Genomic DNA, 22,887 nt, shown 5'->3' with positions numbered 1-22,887 from the left:
TATACTTATGCTTGCAACAAGTGATTATTTGAGTTTCTGAGTCATGTAAAACACCTTTCTTCAGCAGGTCATCTTGACCATATCTAAATGTCTAAATGCGTTGAGTTGCTGCCTTGTGATTGGCTGATGAGATATTTGTTTTAACAAGCAATCGAACAGATATGCTTGACAAAGTGGCTGGCGATTGTAGTTACAGTGCTGAATGGTATGTAAAGGGAGGAGGGGTAAAGAGAAAAGAAAAGAGAGCAGAGGCTTGATAACGTAAGGACAGAGAGCGACATAAAGAGAGGGGGAGCAGGTGTTTGTGGCGATAAAGAGAGAAAAGAGAGAAGGGGGCAACCTGAAGCTGGCTATAAGAGAAAAAAGATCAGGGATAAGTGGATGAATTAGAGTTGGTGTTTGAAAGGGAGGAGAGAACTCAAACAGTGTGCACACATAATCTGACAGTGACTGATTAGATCTCCTTGTCTTTCAGCTACTGATAGTGTATTGCTTTTAAAAAGCATGATGCTACCTGCAGGCTCTAGCTCTTTTTTCATCCATTTGATGTATATGTCTGTCTCGGGGTCACTTGCAGCTTACTGTTCACTGAAGCACTATTGTGCATGAGTGTGTGTGAGTCGAAGAGGGGGAAGAGGGAAAGAAATGACGCCCCCACTCTTACAACATCACACTTATTAAACCCCTGCTGTGCGTCAGTGCCAGACCTCCTCCATCAGCTCTTAAATGCGCCAAATGGTGTGTCATGTGTGCGTTTGTGCATGTATAGCAGGTGCTCCTCATACATTCGCTGATAAAGCTTACCCGTAGTGCTGTCTAGATTTCCTACATGTCTTGCAAACACCCACACACGCACACACGCACACTCACACACTCACACAAACGCTATTTACCCTTGGGACTCACGCCTGTATGGCTTGATAATTACTTTCATTTGCTCGCCCCCACCTGCACCACCACCCTGTTCCCCTGTCCTCTACTTAACCACCTGCCACTCCACCATAACATGCAGAGATAACTGGAATCATGCGACCATCACTTTTGTTGTCTGGCTTGATTTTATGAGTCAAGCCAAGCTCAGCAGAGATAATACTGAGAACCCCCCTCCCCTCCCCCCACACAAAGAAAAGGCTACCCTAATTAATACCCTAATCTCATATCTTATCAATAGTCCTGGATGCGTCATCCAGTCTTTTTACATTTTCTACCCCTAAAAACATCTGCACCTGGCCAAGGACAGGAGCATGTGGTCCTGGCTGGAGGAAATGGGCTGTGTTAGGACAGATCGATGGTAATCACACCTCCACACAGTTAGGTCTCTCACATGGAGTAGGGAGAGAGGGAGAAAAGGGGGTAGGGGTAAAAAGGGAAAGCAGGAGGTTAGGGGTGTATCAAGGGTCCCTTTGGGAACAGAAAAACGCCTTGATTCATGATTAGTGAAAAAATATCCACCCCACCCCTATCCCCTCCACCCATTCCAACTCCCAAACATGCATGCAGCCTACTTTCTGAACAAGCTCCAACCTCACTGATTGAATTGTTTTAGCAAGCTGATTTTGCTGTACATACCTAAGCTGCTCTGGTGGTGGTGTGCTGTATTTCGTCTTTGAAATGTGTAATATTGCCCTCTGTAGAACAGTAAAACAGTCCTGCGATGTCTAACTAAGAGACTCAACTTCAACACTGGCTCTTAAAACCACTTTGTCACAGTATAGACGCGGCATTTTTGTGTACTTTTAGCGCTGAGGGAAAGACTCCATTCCACCTTAAATCAGGTAATTTAGTGTGAAAAGGTTGCAGTGTGATCTTAGCATGGGGATTCTGAATTTTCACACAGTGTATGTGGTCTCGAGTGTACTGTGCAGTATAGTGAGATATAAAAGAAGCAGTTAAATGATCACTTTTGTCATCTCTTGGTTTTAAAACAACCTTGTGCAAATTGTAATCCAGCATAATGACAGCTGATGGGAAAAGGTTCATTGTAGCTCCAAGCTGGGATTGGTATTCTTTTACTGGTTATGTGCCAGATCACTGGAAAAACAGACCTTTAGACAGGGAGCATTACACATAAACACACACAGAAGTCTTTGGCTGCATGTTTTTATTAACAGTTGTGTGCACAGCCAGGATAGAGGCAAAGCATTCTGTCTACTTAATTTTGATAGTGAATTATTCACAGGCAGCTTTGCCAAACATGTTTGCACTCTGTTATCAGTGAAGACTCCCAGCATATTGCAGATTGGATATGTGATTTATCATCCCCACGAAGACTATCTGCTCTGAAAGATGACTAAGGCAGCACAAATTCTAACTAATAAAAGCACTGGATTTTGCCATAGAATACCTAAACGACAGCTTTAGAAAGGTCAGAGAAGGTTACACAGAATCCAAGTTGTACCCAGTTGTACTATGTCTGAAATTCAAGGATGTGGCTGGAACAGATCGCAAAAAGAGTGGATTCATATCATGCCTATATTTGTGCTCGCCCTCCCCCAAATGTCCTCAATTTCAAGCCCAGAGTCTACTGATTTTTTTCCCCTCTCTTTCATATTTTTTCTCTGTCCTCCTGTCCTCCCTTCTCGTCCTTTCCCTGGTTGTTCCTGTAGGTAACCAGAGAAGGGAATCAATGCCTGGGTGGCAGTTGTAAGCAAAAAAGTCTGGCTCTGTTATGACCTCCTATCTGAGCTAACATATTGGTCATCATTGCGGGACTATATTCTCATAAATTATGCGTTTAAGTCATTCATAAATGTTTAAAAAATTAGTTTGGGCCAGACTTTCAATATTTACAATAGGATTTGCTTTGGACTTATCTTTTAAGGTGTAGTACATTATAGTTATAGAGCAGGAGGGCATATTCTAGTTTATAGCTTTTATTAAAGTGGGCTTACATTTAAGATCAGCTTGAGCATCACAAAAGTCCTTTATTTAAAATTATTATATGGACTTACACATCCCTGTTTTTAAAGGCCCTTTGAAAGAATTAGTATGCTGCCTTAAATGGTGTTTTACTAGGATAGTTAGAAAATTGGTGCTCCAAGGGGCATTGTCTGTACACGTTGTGATGTAGATTTACTTGTGTGTCTCCAGGACTGATGCTGTGCTCTGTCTCTGTGTGTCTTTCAAATCCATCAGCCTACTACAGATCTATCGCTAACACTGTACAGCCAGGGCTAAAACAGGAAATGAGAAGAGTAGAACATTGAAACAAGAGCAGTAATAAATTACTAACCTATAAAAAAGAATCCATGGTTATAGATTCACAAATGTCAGTATATATGGGTGATTTAATTCCCTTTTTCTTAAACTAAATTGAATTGTGTTTAGGACAAGTGGTCCCCCATGTCTGTCATCTTATACAGTTTATCAAGTTATCAAGAAAATATTCCATAAGTGTTGTAGTAATGAAAATAACTCAGCTCCAACCTGAAAGAGATGTTAAACCTAAAGCAGTAATGAAGACTGTTCTTGAACTGATGGTGACGATGGAACTTCATCTCTGTTGTATCACCTTTCACCTCATGCAATCATTTCATTACCAACACGTGAGCCGCCCTATTCCAGACATAACTGAGTCAATGCAGTGTCTCGAATTCACTGCGTTTGAAATCAGTTTGCTTTACAATTTCCGATTGCACAGCTAGCATGTTATTTTAACTCTCACCCTCTTCTTCCTCCTCTGCTGGTGGTCCTTTCTCCTTCGTTTCACTACAGCTCCTTTCACAAACACCCTGCGTGTTGAAAATAGATCAGCCCTACAGCAACTTCTAGCAATCTCCCTTGATGATGTGTATTGCCGCGTTGACAGTCTCACATCAGATATTTTTGGTTGTGTTTCTAGTTGTTATTTCAAATGCAGCTTGAGTCACAGACAACCCAAGTTCTGTATGCACTGTGTGTCATCTGTGAGCCCACCCAGTAGTCTCCTACCTGAAGGACAGTGAAAAGCATTACCCGGAGCTTTGTCACATTGTTACTGTTTTAGAACAAACGTACTGGGGCATTTATATGTAGAACTTTTTGTTTTTATTAGAAATATTTTGTTATATTTTATAACTTTTTAATATACTGTATTATTTAATTTCATTTAGTTAGTTACTATGACAATATAATTTCATCTGGAATTAATAAAGTACTCTTATTGTTATTCTGAAAGTACAACTTCAACTGTGAACTTTCATCATCCTGCCATCACTGTTGTGCTAAACCAGTAAGTTAAGCAGAAAGGTCAGATATTTGCTGTCAGACTGTGTATGCTGTACTTTGGTGGCTCAAGCTTGTTTGTAAGGTTTCCTTTTGCTTCAGTTGGTCACATTCACATTGGACTTTTGAAGTAACTTGATTTGCAGCTGCTGCATGCCACACTTTTTTTTCTTGATTTCCACATTCGTTTTTTAGGTGAGGGAGATGAAGCAGAGGGGCCTTTTCTAAATTTATTTAAGGCTCCTCGAGGAACCATTTTAAGGCGGGAGGTGTTCTGCCCCTCTGCAACACTTCTTGCAGTGGCAGTGCGAAGCTCTTTTTGTGTTGTCTGGGCTTAAAGGCTACACCCGATGAGGTGCAATTAGTCATAACTTCGGTCAGCATGGAGGAGCATGATCATTCTTCTGGTGATTTATATATCAAGAATGATTGTTCAGTTCATCAAAACCTAATCAACAGATTAATCAACTATAAAAAATATCCACAGGTTATTTTAAGGAATCATATATCGCAGAATTTGAAAAAGGGAAGTGCTAAATCATTGTCCTGTTTATATAATTGCAGTTTGCTATCTGACAGACTGAAGGCTTGATCTGATACACTGAGACGGAGCAGTACGCGTCAGGTTGCTGTTAGTGGTGCTGCTGACTAGGTTGCTGTCACCATGTGCATTTGTGTGTGTGTGTGTGTGTGTGTGTGTGTGTGTGTGTGTGTGTGTGTGTGTGTGTGTGTTGCTGACTGGGATGCTGTCAGCTGTGTGTCAGCCATCTCGACACCTACAGTGCACTTTTAACTTTTTTTTGGGACCTTCCCTCTTGATGCCCAAATGTCCACCTCAGCTGAAGAAGGGCACGCACACATACACACACATACACACACATTCACACACAAGTTGCTGAAGTGACCAATTATAAGAAGTGTTGGAACTAAGCAGGAATGACACAGTCTAGAGAACAACAGGAAAAAAGCTGTGCTTGTTCTTCCTTTTAAAGGGTCAGCATGTGAAACGTGTAATTTTTAAGCCCAACTTGATTATATCCTACAACGTGTTGATTTAAATTTGATTTAAAGCTCTTTTAGCTGTTATTGATTAGTCTGTTGACAGTAAACTAGTAAAGAGTAAAACAGCTGCGCAGAGTCTGTCATCACATTACGTTTTGGCAGAATTAAGATTAAACACTTTGATTCAATCTCACCGTGACTCTAATAATGTTATGAGTCAGGCGCAGGCCATTTTACAATTGGTGCAGCGGGAAGCTGTCCCGCAAATGGATGATTGAATTGGTGAAGAGTAGAGAAGCATGTTTATGCATCTCAGTTTTTAAAAAATATGGATTTTTTTGTGTGTATTCTATTATTCTATTATAGAATTAGCAATACCTTCTGTTTGTTTGAGAACTGCTGATTTATGTTACAAAGAGGAGACACTTCATAGTGAGCTGAGTTATGGGTGGAGACTGCTCAGTTGCATTCTCCTCATAGGAGCACATACGACACTTAACCTAGTGAACATCAATTTGTCTGCTACGACTCTAGGAATGGATTAAGGAGTCCAAACAGTCAGCCAACATGTAGGGAGTTGCAAACATATCCTTAACTGAAATAACCTCAGTTACTTACGTAAACGCTCGCAAATGGAAGTTTAGTATTTCAGCTTGTTTGAAACACTTCAAATTTGTTTCTTTTCCTTTTATTGGCCAGTCTCAGGTTTGTGTTTGTGTTTGTAACTCAGCCCAGATATCCAACATTCAGCTGCCTCTCCACTGCTGATGTTGAAACTGGTGTTTTTTGGGTACCATTTGTAATCAAGCTGCCAGATAGGCACCTGTGAGGTGTCTGTTTCTCTACCTCATGACTTTGATGTACTTTACCTGCTGCTTAGTTTTGCACACCAACGTCTCTCTCTAGTTAGAGCCAGTTTGTGATGTTCTGTCAGGGTAGTAGTACTTGCAGTTGTGTGAAATCTTAAGGTTTTTTTTTTTTAAGTTGCTTTGTTTATTTTGTGTTGTTTCCTGACATGGAATGGTTTTGTTTTTGTTGATTAAGAACAATGTGGAAAGTTGAGCTTTTTTAAGACTTGAATCAAATCCACAGATACTGATGCTCTGGACACTTTCAGAGTTATTAAACTTTTTTTTTCTGGACAAGAACAGGACATCTCTGCTAGCCTGAGTTAACAGATTATAAAACAGAAACAGTACAAAAGGAGAGATAAGACAAGGGTGCTGAAAAAAATGAAGTAAAATTAAGCATAGCAGATCTGAATCCACCAGGGACAGAACGATGTTGCAGAGAGCAGGAGGACTCTCGACTCACTCTGTGTGTGTGTGTGTGTGTGTGTGTGTGTGTGTGTGTGTGTGTGTGTGTGTGTGTGTGTGTGTGTGTGTTGTAGAGAGAGTAAGAGTGAACGTGTATACTGCTCTGTTGGCTGCTACAGCAATGCTGACTGTCCCTATCAGTCAAGGTTATGTCTTATTATAGGTCATTAGTCTCTCTGCTCAGCTGTGACCTTGGCGGTACCTGCAGGAGCATGTATATACACCATAGTAGTCAAAAAGCTGTGTGTGTGTGTGTCTCTAAGTGTTGTTTATGTATGTGTACCTAGGCTGCAGCCTTGATGAGCACTGAGTTCTGGCTATCCGTGTGATAGATGAGTGGACACACGGGGTCACAGAGGGTTAGCTAACACACCCATATGCGGGGGGCAGGGAATGGATGTCACTCACAGATTTAGTGCTACAGGACTGATGCTGGTCTAAAGTAAAAGTGCTGCCACCCACAATAAAAAAAAATGTCTGCTGTGCAGGACAATAGCTTGTGTTCTAACTGCCAACAGACATTTACTGGTTGCTTTTCTTTTCCCATTCTGACAGTTACACTGAGACACGCAGACCACAACTGGCTATATCATCAAATTCTAACACACCTATTAGACTCATTTTTGTGGATTTAAAGAAATAATCCAGGAGTTTACGTGCCATAAAATAGTCTGGCACATACACTCCCACAAAACCACAACACTTTTACACTTTTTTATTTATGTCTTTCTTGTGTATTTGGTATTCTAATATCTGAAAAAATGCAAAGCTTGGCAGTACTTAGTACATAGTACATAGTACAATCCATGGGTCTAACCACATATAATGGAAATATACAATATTATATTACTCATCAGAATTACAATTTTCATACACATTTTAATCCTCTGAGGGCCCAAGATCAGTGTGGTAGTTTAGTTCAGAGCTTGTTCCAAAATCGATGCTGTGCCGGTTGATTAGATATTTAATTTAGTATAATTTACCACTGTTCCACTTGTAGCTTGCTCTGACGGTGAACTGTGTTTTGGATGTTGTATAGAATCAGATTGGACATAACTGATCTAAAGCCAGTCTTATTTAATGGACTGAATAAATGTGAGTTTAGGAACTCTGAGATGCTGAAATGCATCGAATGTCCCGTGCTAAACAGCACAGATGTTAGAGACTCTGCTCATAAGCATAGCCAGCATTAAATAGCAGACAGCATCAGAGAGAGAGATTTTACATTTGGGGTTTTTTTTGAAGGTCACATGATATGTCTTTACATGGCATTGTTTGTGTGCACTGACATCTGCTGGTGTTATTAATTTAAATCAGTTGCTCTATGCAGAGACGCTTGGATTGCTATTCCAGCGCTCGGTCCACTTGTCAAAGCCTTTACAGTCTTTTGGTTTCCAGGATTAGCCTTTACTATTATTGTGATGAGTTTTAAATAAAACTAAATATAATTTAGAGTGTGCAAATTGTTTAAAATGCTGTGTATTAGTGACGTTTCTGTGTATTAGTGTGTCCTTTGAGAAATGGACCACTTCAGGGTAACAAAACACAGGTGAATTTCTCTACACAACACACTCACATTGCCTGTCTTGTTGCCATGTTCAGGGAGCACTGCTATTAAGGATTTGGGCCTTACCATTCAACAGCCTATTACTTTGTGTTGCCTGAGGGGCAGCTGGCTGTTTCAGCACCTAATAGCCTTCTGTTTGCCAGAAAGAAATGCCAGGATATTATTCCAGTGTAAGAAACAGAATGTGTTACAGCTTCTGTATTTGCAGAAAAGAGTAGATATTTAAAAGGTATAAATGAAGGATAATCAGTTGTATTGGTGAGCAGGATGATGGGCAAATCCAGTGTAAATCCATGTTCACGCTCATATTTTTTCACATCACTTTGTTTCTTTCCTCTTCTCCTCGGTCAGAAATCCTTGGCCTCGTGTCAAAGGGGCGATCGTGGAGAATTAGATTATAGTCCCGTAATTTTGACAATTTCTACTGAGCAATTCATGCTCGTGTATGTGTTTAGTTTAAGTGCTTGTTTGCACATGTGCGACTGTCTAACTGCATGCTTGTTTGTGTGCGCACTGTGTGGAGACTGGGGGGGCTCAGAGGGGACAGATGGCTCATGGTCTGTTCTCGTCTGGTGCTCTCTGTCTGCCAAAGATCAGGCAAAAACAGGTACAGCACTCTGTTTTTTTCAGCCCTGCACCGACAGGGGAAAAGCAGGACTTTTTATTCTTCCTGTTTTATAGATAGCTTTATGAGCTCTCATAATGTTACGGTCAAAACTACAGAAATGACATTTACAGCAGATTTTGTTGTACCTCAGTGTCAGACAATGAACGCATGATTTTCTTCTGTGGCTCTTTAATGTGGTAAATGTTTAGCTGGAAGACTGTAGCATACTTTTTGACTGGCACGTGTTTGTATTCCATCTTCCAGACTCTAAGACTTTAATAATTTATCAGGGGGATTTCTGAATTTGCTCTGCCGGGTTTTCTTAGTTCAAAGACATCTTGACTAAGTGTGTCCTGCATCAGACCGTACCCCCCTTTTTTACACGCTGTATTATTTGACTTTGAAATAACAGCTGTTTGCCACAGTGCAAGCAAGAAAATGAGCAAGAAAAGATTTTTAAATGATAAAAGTTATGCAAAAGGTTTACCATGCCAATGAGTACACGTTAACATACCAGCTGTGCATTTTGCTCAGTGATGGACAATTCACATCTTATTGATCTTTCTCAGCCATCATAGCCATTTGTGATAATGGGGATGGGGAGTTTTTATACTTGGCTTTTCCTCTTTTCCTATTTAAAGCCTTGGAAAGACCCTCTTGGTCTTCTGCAGGGGCCTTGGAGACGTATAACATAAATACATCTTATACAGAGACACACTGGCTGCACACGAAAACATAAAGATATTTTTCATACTTACCTATAGTACTTCAATTTGTTAACAAGATCAGCTAATTCCAATGTTTTTGAAGACCACTTGAACATCATAACCCATGAAGACTGAGACAAAGAAACATTAAAGGCCTCAAGCGTTTTCTAAAGTCAGAGGCTTTAAACAAACAGGATGTTGGAAAGATAAATGCACAAAAAAAACTGGCAACAAATCATACTACCTTAAAACTTGATTACATAACTCTGAATGTCATCTTGAGTTCAGTTTCACCGTGTCCTGTTAAATTTAGGACTAGATGCCAGATGGGCATTTAGTGTCTGACACTATCCAGAGTACTTTCAGTTATTGTAGCAGAGCTGTGGTGCTGGGCTAGTTGAGCTAATGTGGAATTTACAAGGTGCATAGATGCTATAGTTAGCTTGCTGCTTACATACTAAGGCTAGGATTGTAAACCAAAGAAGCTCATTCCCTTTTTGACCTCAAGAATGAAATTGAGGAAGCTCAGTGAAGCAAGGGAGTAAAGATTTTCACTAATGATGTGTGCAGTTGATGAAGTGAGATCAGGAGCCTCTGTTCATCTTCCTTTTCCTCCAGATCATTGGTAGTAGCTTAAACAGTCCTTATAAACTGACACAGAGGAAAAAAAGCCAATTCTCTATTCAGACTAATCATGTCAGTTCAGGCTGCTCAATTTTATATATGCATGTTTCTCATTTACATTTTCTCCTCAGATCTTTCTTTTTGAGCGTTTTGTGAGTCATCACATTTGGGACTGTAAGCTTTTGTCTTTTTCAGGTCTTTTACAGCCGAGCTTCTTTCATGTGTTACCCCCACACACACTTTCAAATGTATTTATTTATAAGTCACATGTACCTTTTTCTCTAGTCCATATAAAGACACACACAGATGCACACACTAAAAGTTATTGCAGTTTCAGCTCCCACAGCTCATTACCTGCTGTTCAGCCAGGACTGGGTCTTACACTCATTACAGTCCATCTACCGGTTAGTCATTTGCATTTTTATGTCACATTTTTATGTCACAAAGAAAGGAAACTCACTCACATGAAAATGTGACTGTAGAGGACTGCCCCTTTTTAAACACAAAAGGTCTGTTAAAGTGGTTATGGGTTTATTGTTTCTTTCAAATTGCTTAACTTCTCACCAAGTGCACATGATAGGTTATTGAAATTAACGTGTTGAAAACATGCAGTGATGAGTCCAAAAATCATTAGTCCTTGTGAGCAGCAAAATCACTCAGTGGTTAGTAGCAGCCTTACCTCAGAGTAAGGAGGTCTTGGGTCTAAATCTGCGCAGTGCTGCAAAGCTCGAGACTTCTAATTCCTGGTTAAAAACATTTCTCAACGCCAGAATAGTGTATCAATGGGGAAGCATCTTGTCACAGTTCACTCCAAACAAAATCTCTGACTGATGCATTGTTCTCTAACTGAACAACACAAACAAGGAATCTAAATGAATTTACGAATGCATTTCTACATTTTAACTTGTCCTTCTTCTGGATGTGTATTCTATCCACCAAAACACTGTTGGTGTTGACGATGCTTAGCTAATTCCACAGTGAGGTTTGCGATTCTTTGCACAGTTGTCATGCAGGAGACTGCCCACCAGAGTCCAGTGTTTGACTGCTCAGCAGAGTCTTCTGCAGGTCACACTGAGGTTAGAGATGGTGAGCTGAGGGAAAAAGAGGAGTTGTCTCTGAATTAAAGCCAGACTCTGATATGTTGTTTAATTTTCTTTGCCCTTTTAGCCCAGAGCCCTTTTTATCTGCCCAAAGTCTGTTTCCTCCTCGTGCCTGTGCGCAGCACCGTGTGACCATCGATCTTCTGGAGCCTGTTTTAGGATGACTTTTTGGCGCGACAGCTATCGATCGAGTATGGTGCACTTGTGTGTAGATTTAGCTATACAGGTGAAATCCAATGCGACATTATGATGTCACCCATGTCAGTGTCAGCGTTACTGGCCCTAGACAGCAGGGAGACAGGACATTTCATGTCATGTGCAACAGTAGTACTAACAGTAACATGATAATAGGTGATAGAAATGTTTTAATTACCTACACACGGCTGCAGCAGAATCAAAGGAAATACTGACACTTGATTATAAAATGTATTAAGTCAAATATTAAATGTATTAATCAGATATTTTTAAGATGATTTACTCCGGTCTGTACTAGTTTTTAAAAGCTAGATTATATTAGCCACGCTGCATAGTTGTAGTTGAAGCTTACTTATTGAGTGGTTCACCTACTTTCCATGTTCTCCTTTCCTTCTCCTACTCTCCTTTCTCCCCCTCCTTGCTGCCTTCCCAGCTTTCTCCCTCACTTCCCCTCCTAACCTCCCTAATGGTTTCATGTCCCAGGTGACACAGGGGAGCTGTGCCCTTGAGCACGCTTCACGCAGCAGGAGCATTAAATATCTGTGTATGTGCGCGTGTGTGTGCTTGTGGGGGTGTGTGAGATGTAAATTTTCAAAAGACTTTTAAGCATACACCCTGGAATAATGAAAGTGTGATATTTTATAGCCTCTGTGAGGTAGCTCAGTTCTCGTAAGTGTTTGTAAACTGGAAAGGAAAGCTGGGCAACAATTTGCAAAGACGTTTATTTTCTAGTACGACAAAAACCTCCAAGAACTGTTCGAGTACAGTGTGCTGAGCTGTATATCATGCTGGTAATTTTATTTGAAAATAGTTTGTCAATTGGATTTTCAGAAAATGCACTGCCATGTTATTACTGCAGGGTGGCAGAATATTTTTCCTCCCAAAACTTTTATCTCTGATTAAAGTAACGTGTTTACGTCCTGTTTAGATTTTAAGTAAGTGAAAGAAAGGTTGAAAAATTTACAGATTAACAATACTGTGAATTTAAATTAAAATAAAGTAAATAAAATAGATTCTGATCATCCTTTTTTTGCCGTGACGTATGGTTCTGCACTATACAAGGAAAAACCCTGACGTCACTATGTCTGTGTGTGAAGGTGAATAAATGGTGGAAGACATATTGGTTCTCTGTTTCTTGCAATTAATTTATGTTATTTTTTATTTCAAAGAATACGATTTAAAATAACACACACTAAAATACCACACAAATGCCACCAGAATATTAAATATGTGTATATATATAATGTTTGTTTTTTTCCAAGTAAAATACTAAACCAGGACTAAACCAGTGGCTGTGATTGCTGGCAGCCGCTACCAGTCGTGAGTGCCAGAAAAGATAATTTTCCATAAGTAGGCCCGACTCTCTTCCCCTTCTGTTGTGACCTCCCCCGTAACCATGGTAACCATGCCTTTTCCAAGGAAGGCTGCTTATTGCAGCGTTACTGTGAAGGGACCTGTGATCCACCAATCACATGTTCAGCTCGCCACTTCTGGTCCAGAGCATCTGTCACTCCCTCTGCCACTTCTCACGTGCACTAGTCTCCCTCTCTCTCTCTCTGCATTTAAATTTCCCTGACTCCCGCTGATTGTCCCCAACTCTCTTTATCTGTCGTCTGGCAGTTTATAGAGCTGGAAAATACCCAGAATGCAGTGGTGTTATTCATCCGGAATAGTAACAGAATGCACTGGCCTTTGCTGAGAGATGGAGTGCATGTGACTGACTATTCTGTCTGTGTTTACATCAGTGTCTGTGATACTCTCTGCTGCCAGGAGAGTCCCCAGTAAGAAAATAACAATTTATTGTCAAAATCTTACATGCAACGTATTAGGGATTTTCCATATGCTGGCATTTAACCACAGTATTTATTTAGATAATCTTTGGATTAGATTATCTTCCACTGAAAATAGTATTAGTAATATGTATTTTGGGGGGGTTTTATGCTCATGCTGGATTTTCTAAAAGCATAAAAACATTATTTTGTTTTACTTTTGAGCTTCAGTTCAGATGTGTTTATTTTACTTTTATAGCATCTTTTAACAACAGCACTGATCTCAAAGCACTTTAAATTTCTATAACCACGGTCTTTTCGCCCTTCGTTTCCTGTGTAGTTAACCGGTTGTGTATCTCATTTTCCCCATGCCATGGCCCTGCATTCCCACTTTAAATTTTTTTTTACTTGATGATTTTCTTTCTATACTATGTACACAAAAGAAGCTTCATTCTCATTAAAGGAAATACTCTATTTTATCTATATGAGGGATGACACAAGATGCCCACTCACTGTGAATTTCCTGGACATTTCCCTGCGTTATTCCCACATGGGTGCAGTTGGATTTTATACCAAGGAGCTGGCAGAGTGAAGTTAGTTTAATGTCCAATCTGACTGATCTAGACATTTGCATTTTCACGTACAGCTGTATCAGGTAGTGTCAGTGAGAGGTTCGGGGCTACAGTGCACAGTGTAGCACAGGAAATGGGACAAAAGGGCTAAGAAGAAAAAGAGAGAGAGAGATAAAAACCACCTAATCAATGGTGTTTTGGGGTCTTTTCATGCTGTTTGTTGACATTAAAAAGATACATGTTGATATGTAGTGTTATAATGGCTATTATCACATTGTCTTTCTGCTTTATCGACTGCAAATGTGCAGTTGGAGCAATGGACCAATCTTTTAGCTTTATAAACATGCAACTGAAAGCTATGTGAAAGCATAACAGCAGCGGGTGGTCTTGGAAGATGAATGATCAGATTGCATGCCACCCACAGGTGCAATAATCCTGGATAAAATATACACCTCACTAGTTATGCTGGATGTTATGCTTAACTTGCTCATACAGATAGTGATCAGATCCAGCTCTTCATGTAGAGCAGTGAGTTCACTTGGTTGCTGTCTTACTGTGTGGGGGGATTATCCAGCAGAATCTGCGAGGAGAAGTGGGGCGTGCCTGCTGAGGGGTGAGAGGTGGAGAGACAGAGGGTGTCCCTAATACTGACGGAAAAGCTCCTAATCCTCTGTTAAAATATCCCCATTGACCGTTGGGGGTGCCCCTCGGATCCACCTGCCCCTAGGATAGTGTGTGGTGTTATTGTTGTTGTTGTCTGTTGTTATTGGAATTATAAACCCCATAAACCACCCCCAGTAGGCACGCAAAGTCTCACTGCTGCTAGCTCCCATGTTCTCAGATCCCCCTGGCTCATTTTACACAACTAGGTAGAGCCGCCCCAGCCGGGACATTAACTCACAACACTCAAACTGGTCTTTTGTTAGGGGAAAATAGCTGATAAGCAGGATGACAATAAAAAGCCGTGTGCTGGCAGACCCTGTGTGAGGCAGGGAGAGTGAACCAGAGAGAATGAGTGGGAGGGAAAGAGGGCAAGTGGGTGGGATAACAAGAGGGGTTGAGGGGGGGGTGGCATTTTAGCGAAAGTATTTGTTTCAGCTGCTATTTTCAGTTTGGCCCATGTCCATCATTGACTACCCAACCTTGGATATCAAGATAACGGTAGCAACCCCCACCTACCTACCCTGAGAGTAAATGAAGGTGAGAAAGAAAAGGAAGGAGGCAGAGAGGGAGGGAGAAGCCTCAGCTATTATGGTAAGTCAGGGTGCTCTTCCTGCACACTCCCTGATTTGAAGGTGCTTTCTGGGGCAGGGGCCAGCTTCTGTGAGGCAGCAGGGATTTACTCTTGTTGACATTTGATAAAAAAGACACCAAGAGGGGACAGGGAGGGAGAGAGGCAGCAGAGGGGATTTGGCATGTGTCCTTTCTACAGCGTGAAAGACTACGAGATGTTCAGTGCTTTGTTTACTCGCTACAGCAGTGCTGTGTAGACCTCCTCTCTAGTTTTTCCTCCTGACATCAATTTCCTTTACCCTCTGCAATACGTCTTCAGCTTCCCTCCATCCCTTTGTCTGGTGTGTGGGGCATCAACCAGGCAGAAGAAGGGGCTGCCTCCAATTACTCCTATGCTAGCACTTCTTAGTTTAAAAAAAAAATCCTTTGTTAACTGAACAAGTTGCACCTTGCTCTTTCCTCTGAGTGGATAGGATGGATGGTCAGGAGGCTGAGATAAGGGCAGGACTAACTAACGGACTGACTTAGCAAATGACTGCTTGGCTGGCTGGCCACTCTGAGCTCAGGTTTCACTGCTTGTCATTCTGAGGAGAGAGAGAAAGAGGGAAATAAAGTGATCATGGCGGTGGAGGAGGGTGCTGTCTTCCTAACCCAAGTGAGTAGTGCTAGAATTTCTGCCTGGATTAATTTGATTTATTTTGCAGTTTTGTTTATTGACTCACTCAGAGGTTAATATTGTGAATTTAGAACCATTTTGTGAACCATTAGAATGGTACTGGTCTCATGTCATTCATTTGTACTAGGCTGTGGCTGCGTATGAACATGGAAAGTCAACTGATCTTAATGAACAGAGCTTGAAGTGACTGTGTGATTGTTTGATCCTGCATGGCAATACTAGATCATGTTTTTGACTGGACTGATATTTGCCCATACAAATTGTACACATCCAAAATGTAGGTAAGTAAATATGTGAGTTCAGCTGAAACTTTTATTGAATTACTGTAGTGTGATAATATTCTCAGTAAAGCTGTTTCATTGTTGAACGCTCTGGATTAATGAATTTTTTCCAAAGTGATTTACTTTAGTTACTTGCTCATTCATTCATTCATTCATTCATTCTTTTGCTTTCTAAGTCACACAGTGTCTCACTGCCGCTTAGCCTAAAAGCTTTATTAGAACCACTTGTCTGCGCCATGTGCTGATGGCTGATGGTACATGCAACTCTTACATTTAAAATCAGAGAAGATTAAAAAAATGTCACATCTCTTCATATAGATATCATGTTATCACTTAACATCCATGTCTCTAAAAGGTTTAATTAAGATTTTCTGGTGTGAGCTTGTTGACAGTGAAATGATGGATTAATCAGCAGCAGCTTTTCTGTATTTTGCATGGAGAAAAAGAAAGAAGTCAAGTTTCCATGGGGAAATAAGCAAGGCTGGGGATTTGGGAAGTTTGGCTATTTAGAGCTGAGAGGAATGGATGTTGTGGTTGCTGAGATGAGGTTCTTTGGCACTCATAGAAGATGTGGCCTGTTACTCAATGCCCCTGACTCTCTGCTTGTAGAGCTCTGTGAGTTTTGTGTTGTCAGGAGAGCAGGGGATAAAATCAAACAATACAGCTGCTGCTGGTCTGGCTCTCCTCTTCTAAGCTCCCTCAGTTCACACAGCGCCTACAGCGATGACATCAACGCGTGTGTGTCTACATTGTTTTTATCTGTGGTGCAGCGGTTAGTTCTGTCCCCTCATGCTATGAAAGGTCCTGATTTGAAGCACAGCTGGGGTCCTGCTTTGTGGAATTTGCACATGCCCACTTGGGTTTGTTTCAGGTACATGCGTGTTTTTAGACTCCACAGTCCAAAAACATGCATGTTAGGCTCATTAGTGATTCTAAATTGACTTCGGATGACTGGTATTTAAAGTGTATATAATAAAGCGCTATATGAATGCGTGGTTAAATGCGGCTTGTAGTCTAAAGTGCTTTGGATGGTCAGTAAGATTAGAAAAGTGCTATATAAATGCTGTTCCACTCAGTGTGCGAGCTTCTGCTTTGTTGTGAGCTTGGTATATAGTGCCAAGCTGACATCATTGTAGTCTGGAAAGACAGGATATCAGTTCTTTATACTAAGTACCTTCTATCCAGATAGACTATCACTGCGTTGATGTCATGAAGCGAAAAGGTGCCAATTACAGATTCAGCAAAAATGAAAACAAACAGCAGCAGCAACGGGTCGTGAAGTTCAAATTCAAGAAGTGAATGATGTGACCCACCCAAAATCTGACCGTTATGCCTTTACTAGCGTCTTGAGGCGACTTTTGTTGTGATTTGGCGCTATATAAATAAAATTGAATTGAATTGAATTGAACTTAATTTCATCCTTTTGTGTCATACTGTAATGCTAATTTTATTCTAATAGCTGGATATCAGATTTGCCTTTGGAAGGAAAGAAAACTCCAAGAACAACAAAAAAAAGAAAACAGATCTATTTTCTTTATCCAAAAATGTTACTGTGAGTAGATTCTCATTTTCCAAGTTTATTGTGGGAGAGTAGCATTTGTTGACACCACACATGCATTGTTACCAGCTTACAGTATATATCATGTGAGCAAAAACAGGGAATGTTTACTAGATATTTGAAATCTGTACTATCAAAATTTCAGTAGGGATTGTGCTTTGTTCCCATGCTTCCCTTTTTTGAAGAGGCAGATTGAACCTTTAAGGGTTTGTTCTTCTTCAAAGAGCGTATCCACTCTATGAAACAGGTGCTGTAGTGTTATCAAACACATGCATTTTGGTTCATCAAATGCCAGCACAAAGGCCTAGCTGCTTTTTATTCACATTTCTTTTTCTTCATTTTAAAGAGCATCTGCAGGCAGTGGCGACAGGGCTCTATTAATTTTTAACCCATATGGTTAATTCTCATTTTTATAGCATCTTACCTGAAAGTTAGCTCAATTTTTGACTCTTTCAGATGTTAATTTGGAGTGATGGCATAATTTCAGGCTTTTTTCGTTAGCACTTGTGTGCCAGATTTCGCTCTCGTCCTCTACTTTCTATCTAACATGAGATTAATGCTTTCCTTCAGGCTTAACCTAGTCTTTAATGGCCCCATTTTCTTTGAACCTCTGATCTGTGGAGGCTTAATAATATTTCTCTTACTAATCTCATACCCAGTCGTGTGTAATACTTCATTCACAAAGACTCCAAGATCCCTCATGTTAGACATAGATGGGGATGGCTGTGGGGCTGGACGTTTTGGTCACTGTATTAAGGGATAAACTGAAATCAGTAATAATGTAGATATGGATGTGGACTACTTAATCTGTTGCGAGAAGCAAAGAGCACCATGTGATATTTAAAAGACTATGCAAGTTGTCATAGAAACACGTAAAAGCTCTTAATAAAGTAACTTTTCTGTAATGAAGTTTATATATTTTTTCTGTCTCATCTGCTGCCAACCAGTCATCCCTCATTTAATATCTGTATTAAACGATTAAAGGCTGCATTAGATATCATGTTCGACCTAGGTAATATTTGATGGTGTAAATCAAGCAGCAGTATTGGTGCATGCTGTCTTTCCACAGCAGTGTGACCTTTGCATTTCCATGTCAGGGGGTTTCAGAGCGGTCACGCATTTGGTTGCACTCAAGAGCTCATACGTGGGTCAGACATTGCAGAGCATGCTTCACAGTGAGGACACATGGCAGTTAGTAGGAAACATCTTAGTTGGTGGGAAACACAAACATATGCTGCACAAATATTATAGTATGTGGAGAGACTTCAGTAAGTCAATAAAAAGGCAATACCCATTTAAGTTTTGGCAAATAAACATTTTATATGTTTCCTTCCCATCTTCGATATTGTTCAGAACCACTATAGTTAAAATTAGATTATTTCCATATGCAGTAATTTCCACTTTGTGATGTGACATGCCACCCTTTAAGTGTATAGTGATAACAGACATGACGCTGATTAAGACAGAAACAGCATGAAAGGACGAGTTGGGTTGGAAGTGAGTTGCAAAGAGCAGCTTTAAAGCATCTTAAATAGTATGAACTCTATGAGAACTACCCATAGGATGCATAAAAGAGTGTCTGATGAGCAAGTTGATGTAATCTGGAACTGAAGACAGATGATCTACAGGATTGTGGAATGTGCTCGACTTCAAGGCCTGCCTGAATTTATGCTGTGTTTAATTCTGCGGCGGAAAAATGTGTATGATGTTTTTTGGAGGGGAAAACGACATCATGGTGTTGCTTTTTTTATTTTTACAGCCCCCCCTTCAATATTTAATATCAATATTTTCTCACCATTCCTGCATAGCCAGCACTTCTCACTGTAAAGAAGGTTGAAAACAAATGAAACGTAGACCTAACAGAAGACAGAAAATAAAAATGATGACAAGAAAGAGGGTGGCTGCTGACTGTGGCTGGGCCACAGGTTATCATAAAAGATCTACTCACTGTATTATGCTGAATTTTAAGTAAAGGTTATGCTTAATTTTAAGTTAATTGCTGTGGAGATTGTTTACATTACATCACGTTGTTTATGAAGCTATTTGGAGGTATTTCTCTGAAGAAGATCCAGAGCATAGCACTAGATGTTTAAAGGCTTTCAGTATCACAGCCCGGTACAATTCAGCAGTGCTAATGCTAAGTAATGCTAAGATAATCACAGCCACACACACTGATAGAGCATCAATCTTAAGAAAGAATCTCAAGCTTTTATTATGCCTCTTTAGACCTTTGAGACATTTATAATATTACCTCTGCACATGCATTTGATAAAGTTAAGAGCTGAATTTTTCTTTAATTGTTCTCGGTGCATGGCTCATTTTTGCTGTTTACTTATCATGCTGGTTCGGTACCACGCATGACTTTTTCTCAAGGCCACAAGAGCAGAAATATCATTAGTGATTCAGTGCTATCACACATTCCTCAGAGGGTTGGGGCTATGGAAAAAGGAAGGAGAAATCTCTAGATGTGGCTGCAGATATATAAGTTTTAGCTTAATGGTTTCTTGTAATCTTGTAATCAGGAAATGACTCGGGTTCCAGTTAACACTGCCTCATTTGTATTTAATTTGTTTGTCCACACATGTGTGCAAGAGCACAAACAGAAATATTTTCCTCTCAAACTTTTATACAGACTAGTGGAACAATCTAATACTGGTGTCTTGTTCCCTCACATTTTGGCAAAGGGTCAGATCCCTCTATGCTCGTCAGAGTTATTTCTGGACAAGCACAGTGGAGGGGGAGGCAGAGAATACAACATTGGATAACCACTTGTACCATTGCCCTGCTGTGTTTATCCTACATGTCTCTGGATGCAAGCTAAATTTAGCAAGTCTGGGCTTTTGATAAATCAGGGGAATTTGGTTTTGTGCCCCTGTTATGAAGCAGCATATCACAGCATCTCTCCCTCCTGCTCTCAGCAGCACCAGTGCTGAGTTTTACAAAATGCTCTTTGCAAGGCTGCTGCGAAGAAGGGAGACAAAATGTGCAGAGTTTGCTGTGTGTCATTTTATGTCAGACCTAATGTCCTCTGAGGTAACATGAACACAGAAAAGAAACTACCTTCGTCTCTTCTATTCTCTTTTTTTTTTTAGCTTTCTCCTTCTCCTTCTCTTTTTCTTTCTTCTCTCTTCCTCCTTTCCATCTCGCTCCCTCCCTTTCTTTTCTTCTCTACACGCACATGCTCACCACATTTGTTATGGGGCAAAAAAAAAAAAAATGCTTGCCTCATCATTATATTTTGGTGTGCAAAGCCCTATTTCTGTAGTGAAATAAAGGACAGCTGAGCAGAACAGCGGATGCTCTGCTTCTCATAGCACGGCAACGTAGAGTCATAACTGCTTTGCTGGTGGACAGAAAACATCTCAGAGGAAAAGAGGAGGTCTCTGTGGCAGCTGTAACGACCACCCGGTCACTGAACTTCTTTCACTGGGGAATCATGGACATTTGGATTTAACAAAGCTGCAATAACATTTCGGTGGGATCTGATGGATGATGAAGGATGATGTGAATTGTCGGGAAGATATGCTTGGGCTCTCTCATTTCTCATGGATTTACTTCTTGAAATGTTTGTGTTTTCTCGCTTTGAAGCACAAGTAGACTTTTTTTTGTTCGCAGTGTAAAAATGAACACATTGCATCTGTGGATATTAGCTTTGTTTTTTTGCCAAGATAAGATGTTTTTGGATGTCTGAGAAATTATGACAGAGTTCTACCTGGTACAGTAATGCACATGCTTTGTTCTACTGTGGGCTTAAAGATGTGTTATGTTTAAATCAAGACAGTGCTTAATTCGTCTCTCTTTGTTCTTGCTCTCTCTCTCATCTGCCTCTCGTGCCCTCTTTCGCTCTCTTTGTTTCCTCCTCCTCTTAAGTCTGATAGCAATGCCAGTTACCTACGAGCTGCCCGGGCAGGGAACCTCGAAAAAGTCCTTGACTACCTCAAGTCTGGGGTTGAGATTAACATTTGCAATCAAGTAAGTTTTTACCATTTAAACTGTCATGTCCTTATGCATGCTCATTGATTTTAGAATTAAAGAAGCATGTTAGGGTACGCATTAAGCTGCAATGCTTCCCAAGCTAAATTTAAGAGGACTACAAGATTCATGTATAACTTAATAAACACTATCTTACCATAAATAAAACATAGATGATTTTAGCCAACGTATCATTGACAATCAAACGTAATCTCATATTATCTCATCATGCATAAGACCCCTAACTCCTATAAACGTTTCCTTCCTAGAATGGTCTAAATGCTCTTCATCTGGCCTCCAAGGAGGGACATGTAGAGGTTGTTGCTGAGCTGCTGAAGCTCGGAGCCACTGTGGACGCAGCCACAAAGGTAAGACCAACTCCATCAGGTATAATGGAAGACTATATTTGGACCGAGCACGGATCATGGCATCTCTGTAGGATTAAACAGTATGCAGAATCAGTACGACGAAGTGTGCAGCCTTTGTTAGTGTTTGATACTGGATCAATATTTAATGACGTCTATGGGGACTACTGCTGGAAGCAGACAAGGTAATTAGCCATACGAAAATAATAGAATGTGTGCTAGAATGAAGCAAAAGAGTGTGTTGCAAGAATTGTATGTATTAAACATATAGATAAGTAAAACCAGTTGTAGTGTTATTTTATGTATTGTAAAAACATGCATATATTTTAATAAGACAGGTTTTTGCTATGGACGCATCTCAATTCTGATCTAAAAGGAGTTCAGAGGAAGAGCCACTGAAAATGTTTTCCATATTTCTCCCCTGAAGCCTTTTACTGCCATTTAGTGGTCTGGCTCAGCCTCTGGGCCCCAGGCCACATGCCTAGTGCTGACATAAACATAAGACACAATAAAATATTCAAGATCAAGGAAAAAATCTTCCCAATTAAAATATTTCTGTATTGTGACCTGGAGGATGCTCGAGGATTAGTTTGATATGCCTGTGTCTGCTTGCATCCTAATGCCGATCAGTTTCCTCTTTAAGCAGCCAGAGGAGGCAACGCTATCGAGGATTCTTGTTTAGCAACAGCGTCTCTGTTTGATTCTAGTTATTGTTCATTAGCTCCTCCAACAGTGCTGCTCTCACTGTGGGAGAGTTAAACAAGAAGTCCTGTGTTCACTAATAGTCAGTGATACAATAACTGATCTTTTGAGCTGTAGTGGCATCGCTGCACTGGATTACATGAACTTAAATACGTGTCTTTAAAATGGTATTCATAGTGTTTGTTTAGCCAAAAATATTTGAGGGTTCTCAGCATGAAGGAATTTAAGGAGTATTTTTCTAATCATTTTTTTAAATAAGGCCAAGATCTTCACCAGCCTTTATCTGTGTGTTTTCAGTGCTCAAATGTACACTGTGAAAACATTGGCACATTTTTTCAAGCACAGGAGTTGGTATTTTTGCAAAGCTAAATAATGTAACTTGTCAGTTAGCTTCAAATAGTGCAGCCAGCACTTCTTTAACACTGCTGTTTAAGTGTT

At 40.3% G+C, this 22,887-nt stretch overlaps 1 protein-coding gene across 22 annotated transcripts in view; it reads left to right on the top strand.

Moving 5' to 3' along the window:
• Positions 1 to 22,887, top strand: part of LOC147316047 (ankyrin-3-like) — a 118,012-nt gene that overhangs the window by 36,846 nt on the left and 58,279 nt on the right. For 21 of the 22 annotated variants that reach the window (XM_086259184.1, XM_086259202.1, XM_086259181.1 and 18 more), the window contains 2 exons: positions 21,281 to 21,382; positions 21,652 to 21,750. In XM_086259184.1, coding sequence (XP_086115310.1) covers positions 21,281 to 21,382; positions 21,652 to 21,750 — 201 coding nt within the window. Of the gene's footprint in view, positions 1 to 14,805; positions 14,917 to 21,280; positions 21,383 to 21,651; positions 21,751 to 22,887 lie in introns of those variants that run through there. The other variant, XM_086259185.1, reaches the window with a different exon arrangement.

This window comes from Aulonocara sp. 'chitande type north' Nkhata Bay, linkage group LG13 (assembly GCF_057382095.1).
Source record: "Aulonocara sp. 'chitande type north' Nkhata Bay isolate Kocher_YH1m ecotype deep benthic linkage group LG13, A_spYH_male_GT1.1, whole genome shotgun sequence".
Taxonomy (NCBI): Eukaryota; Metazoa; Chordata; class Actinopteri; order Cichliformes; family Cichlidae; genus Aulonocara; species Aulonocara sp. 'chitande type north' Nkhata Bay.
This window is presented reverse-complemented; position numbering and strand designations above follow the sequence as displayed.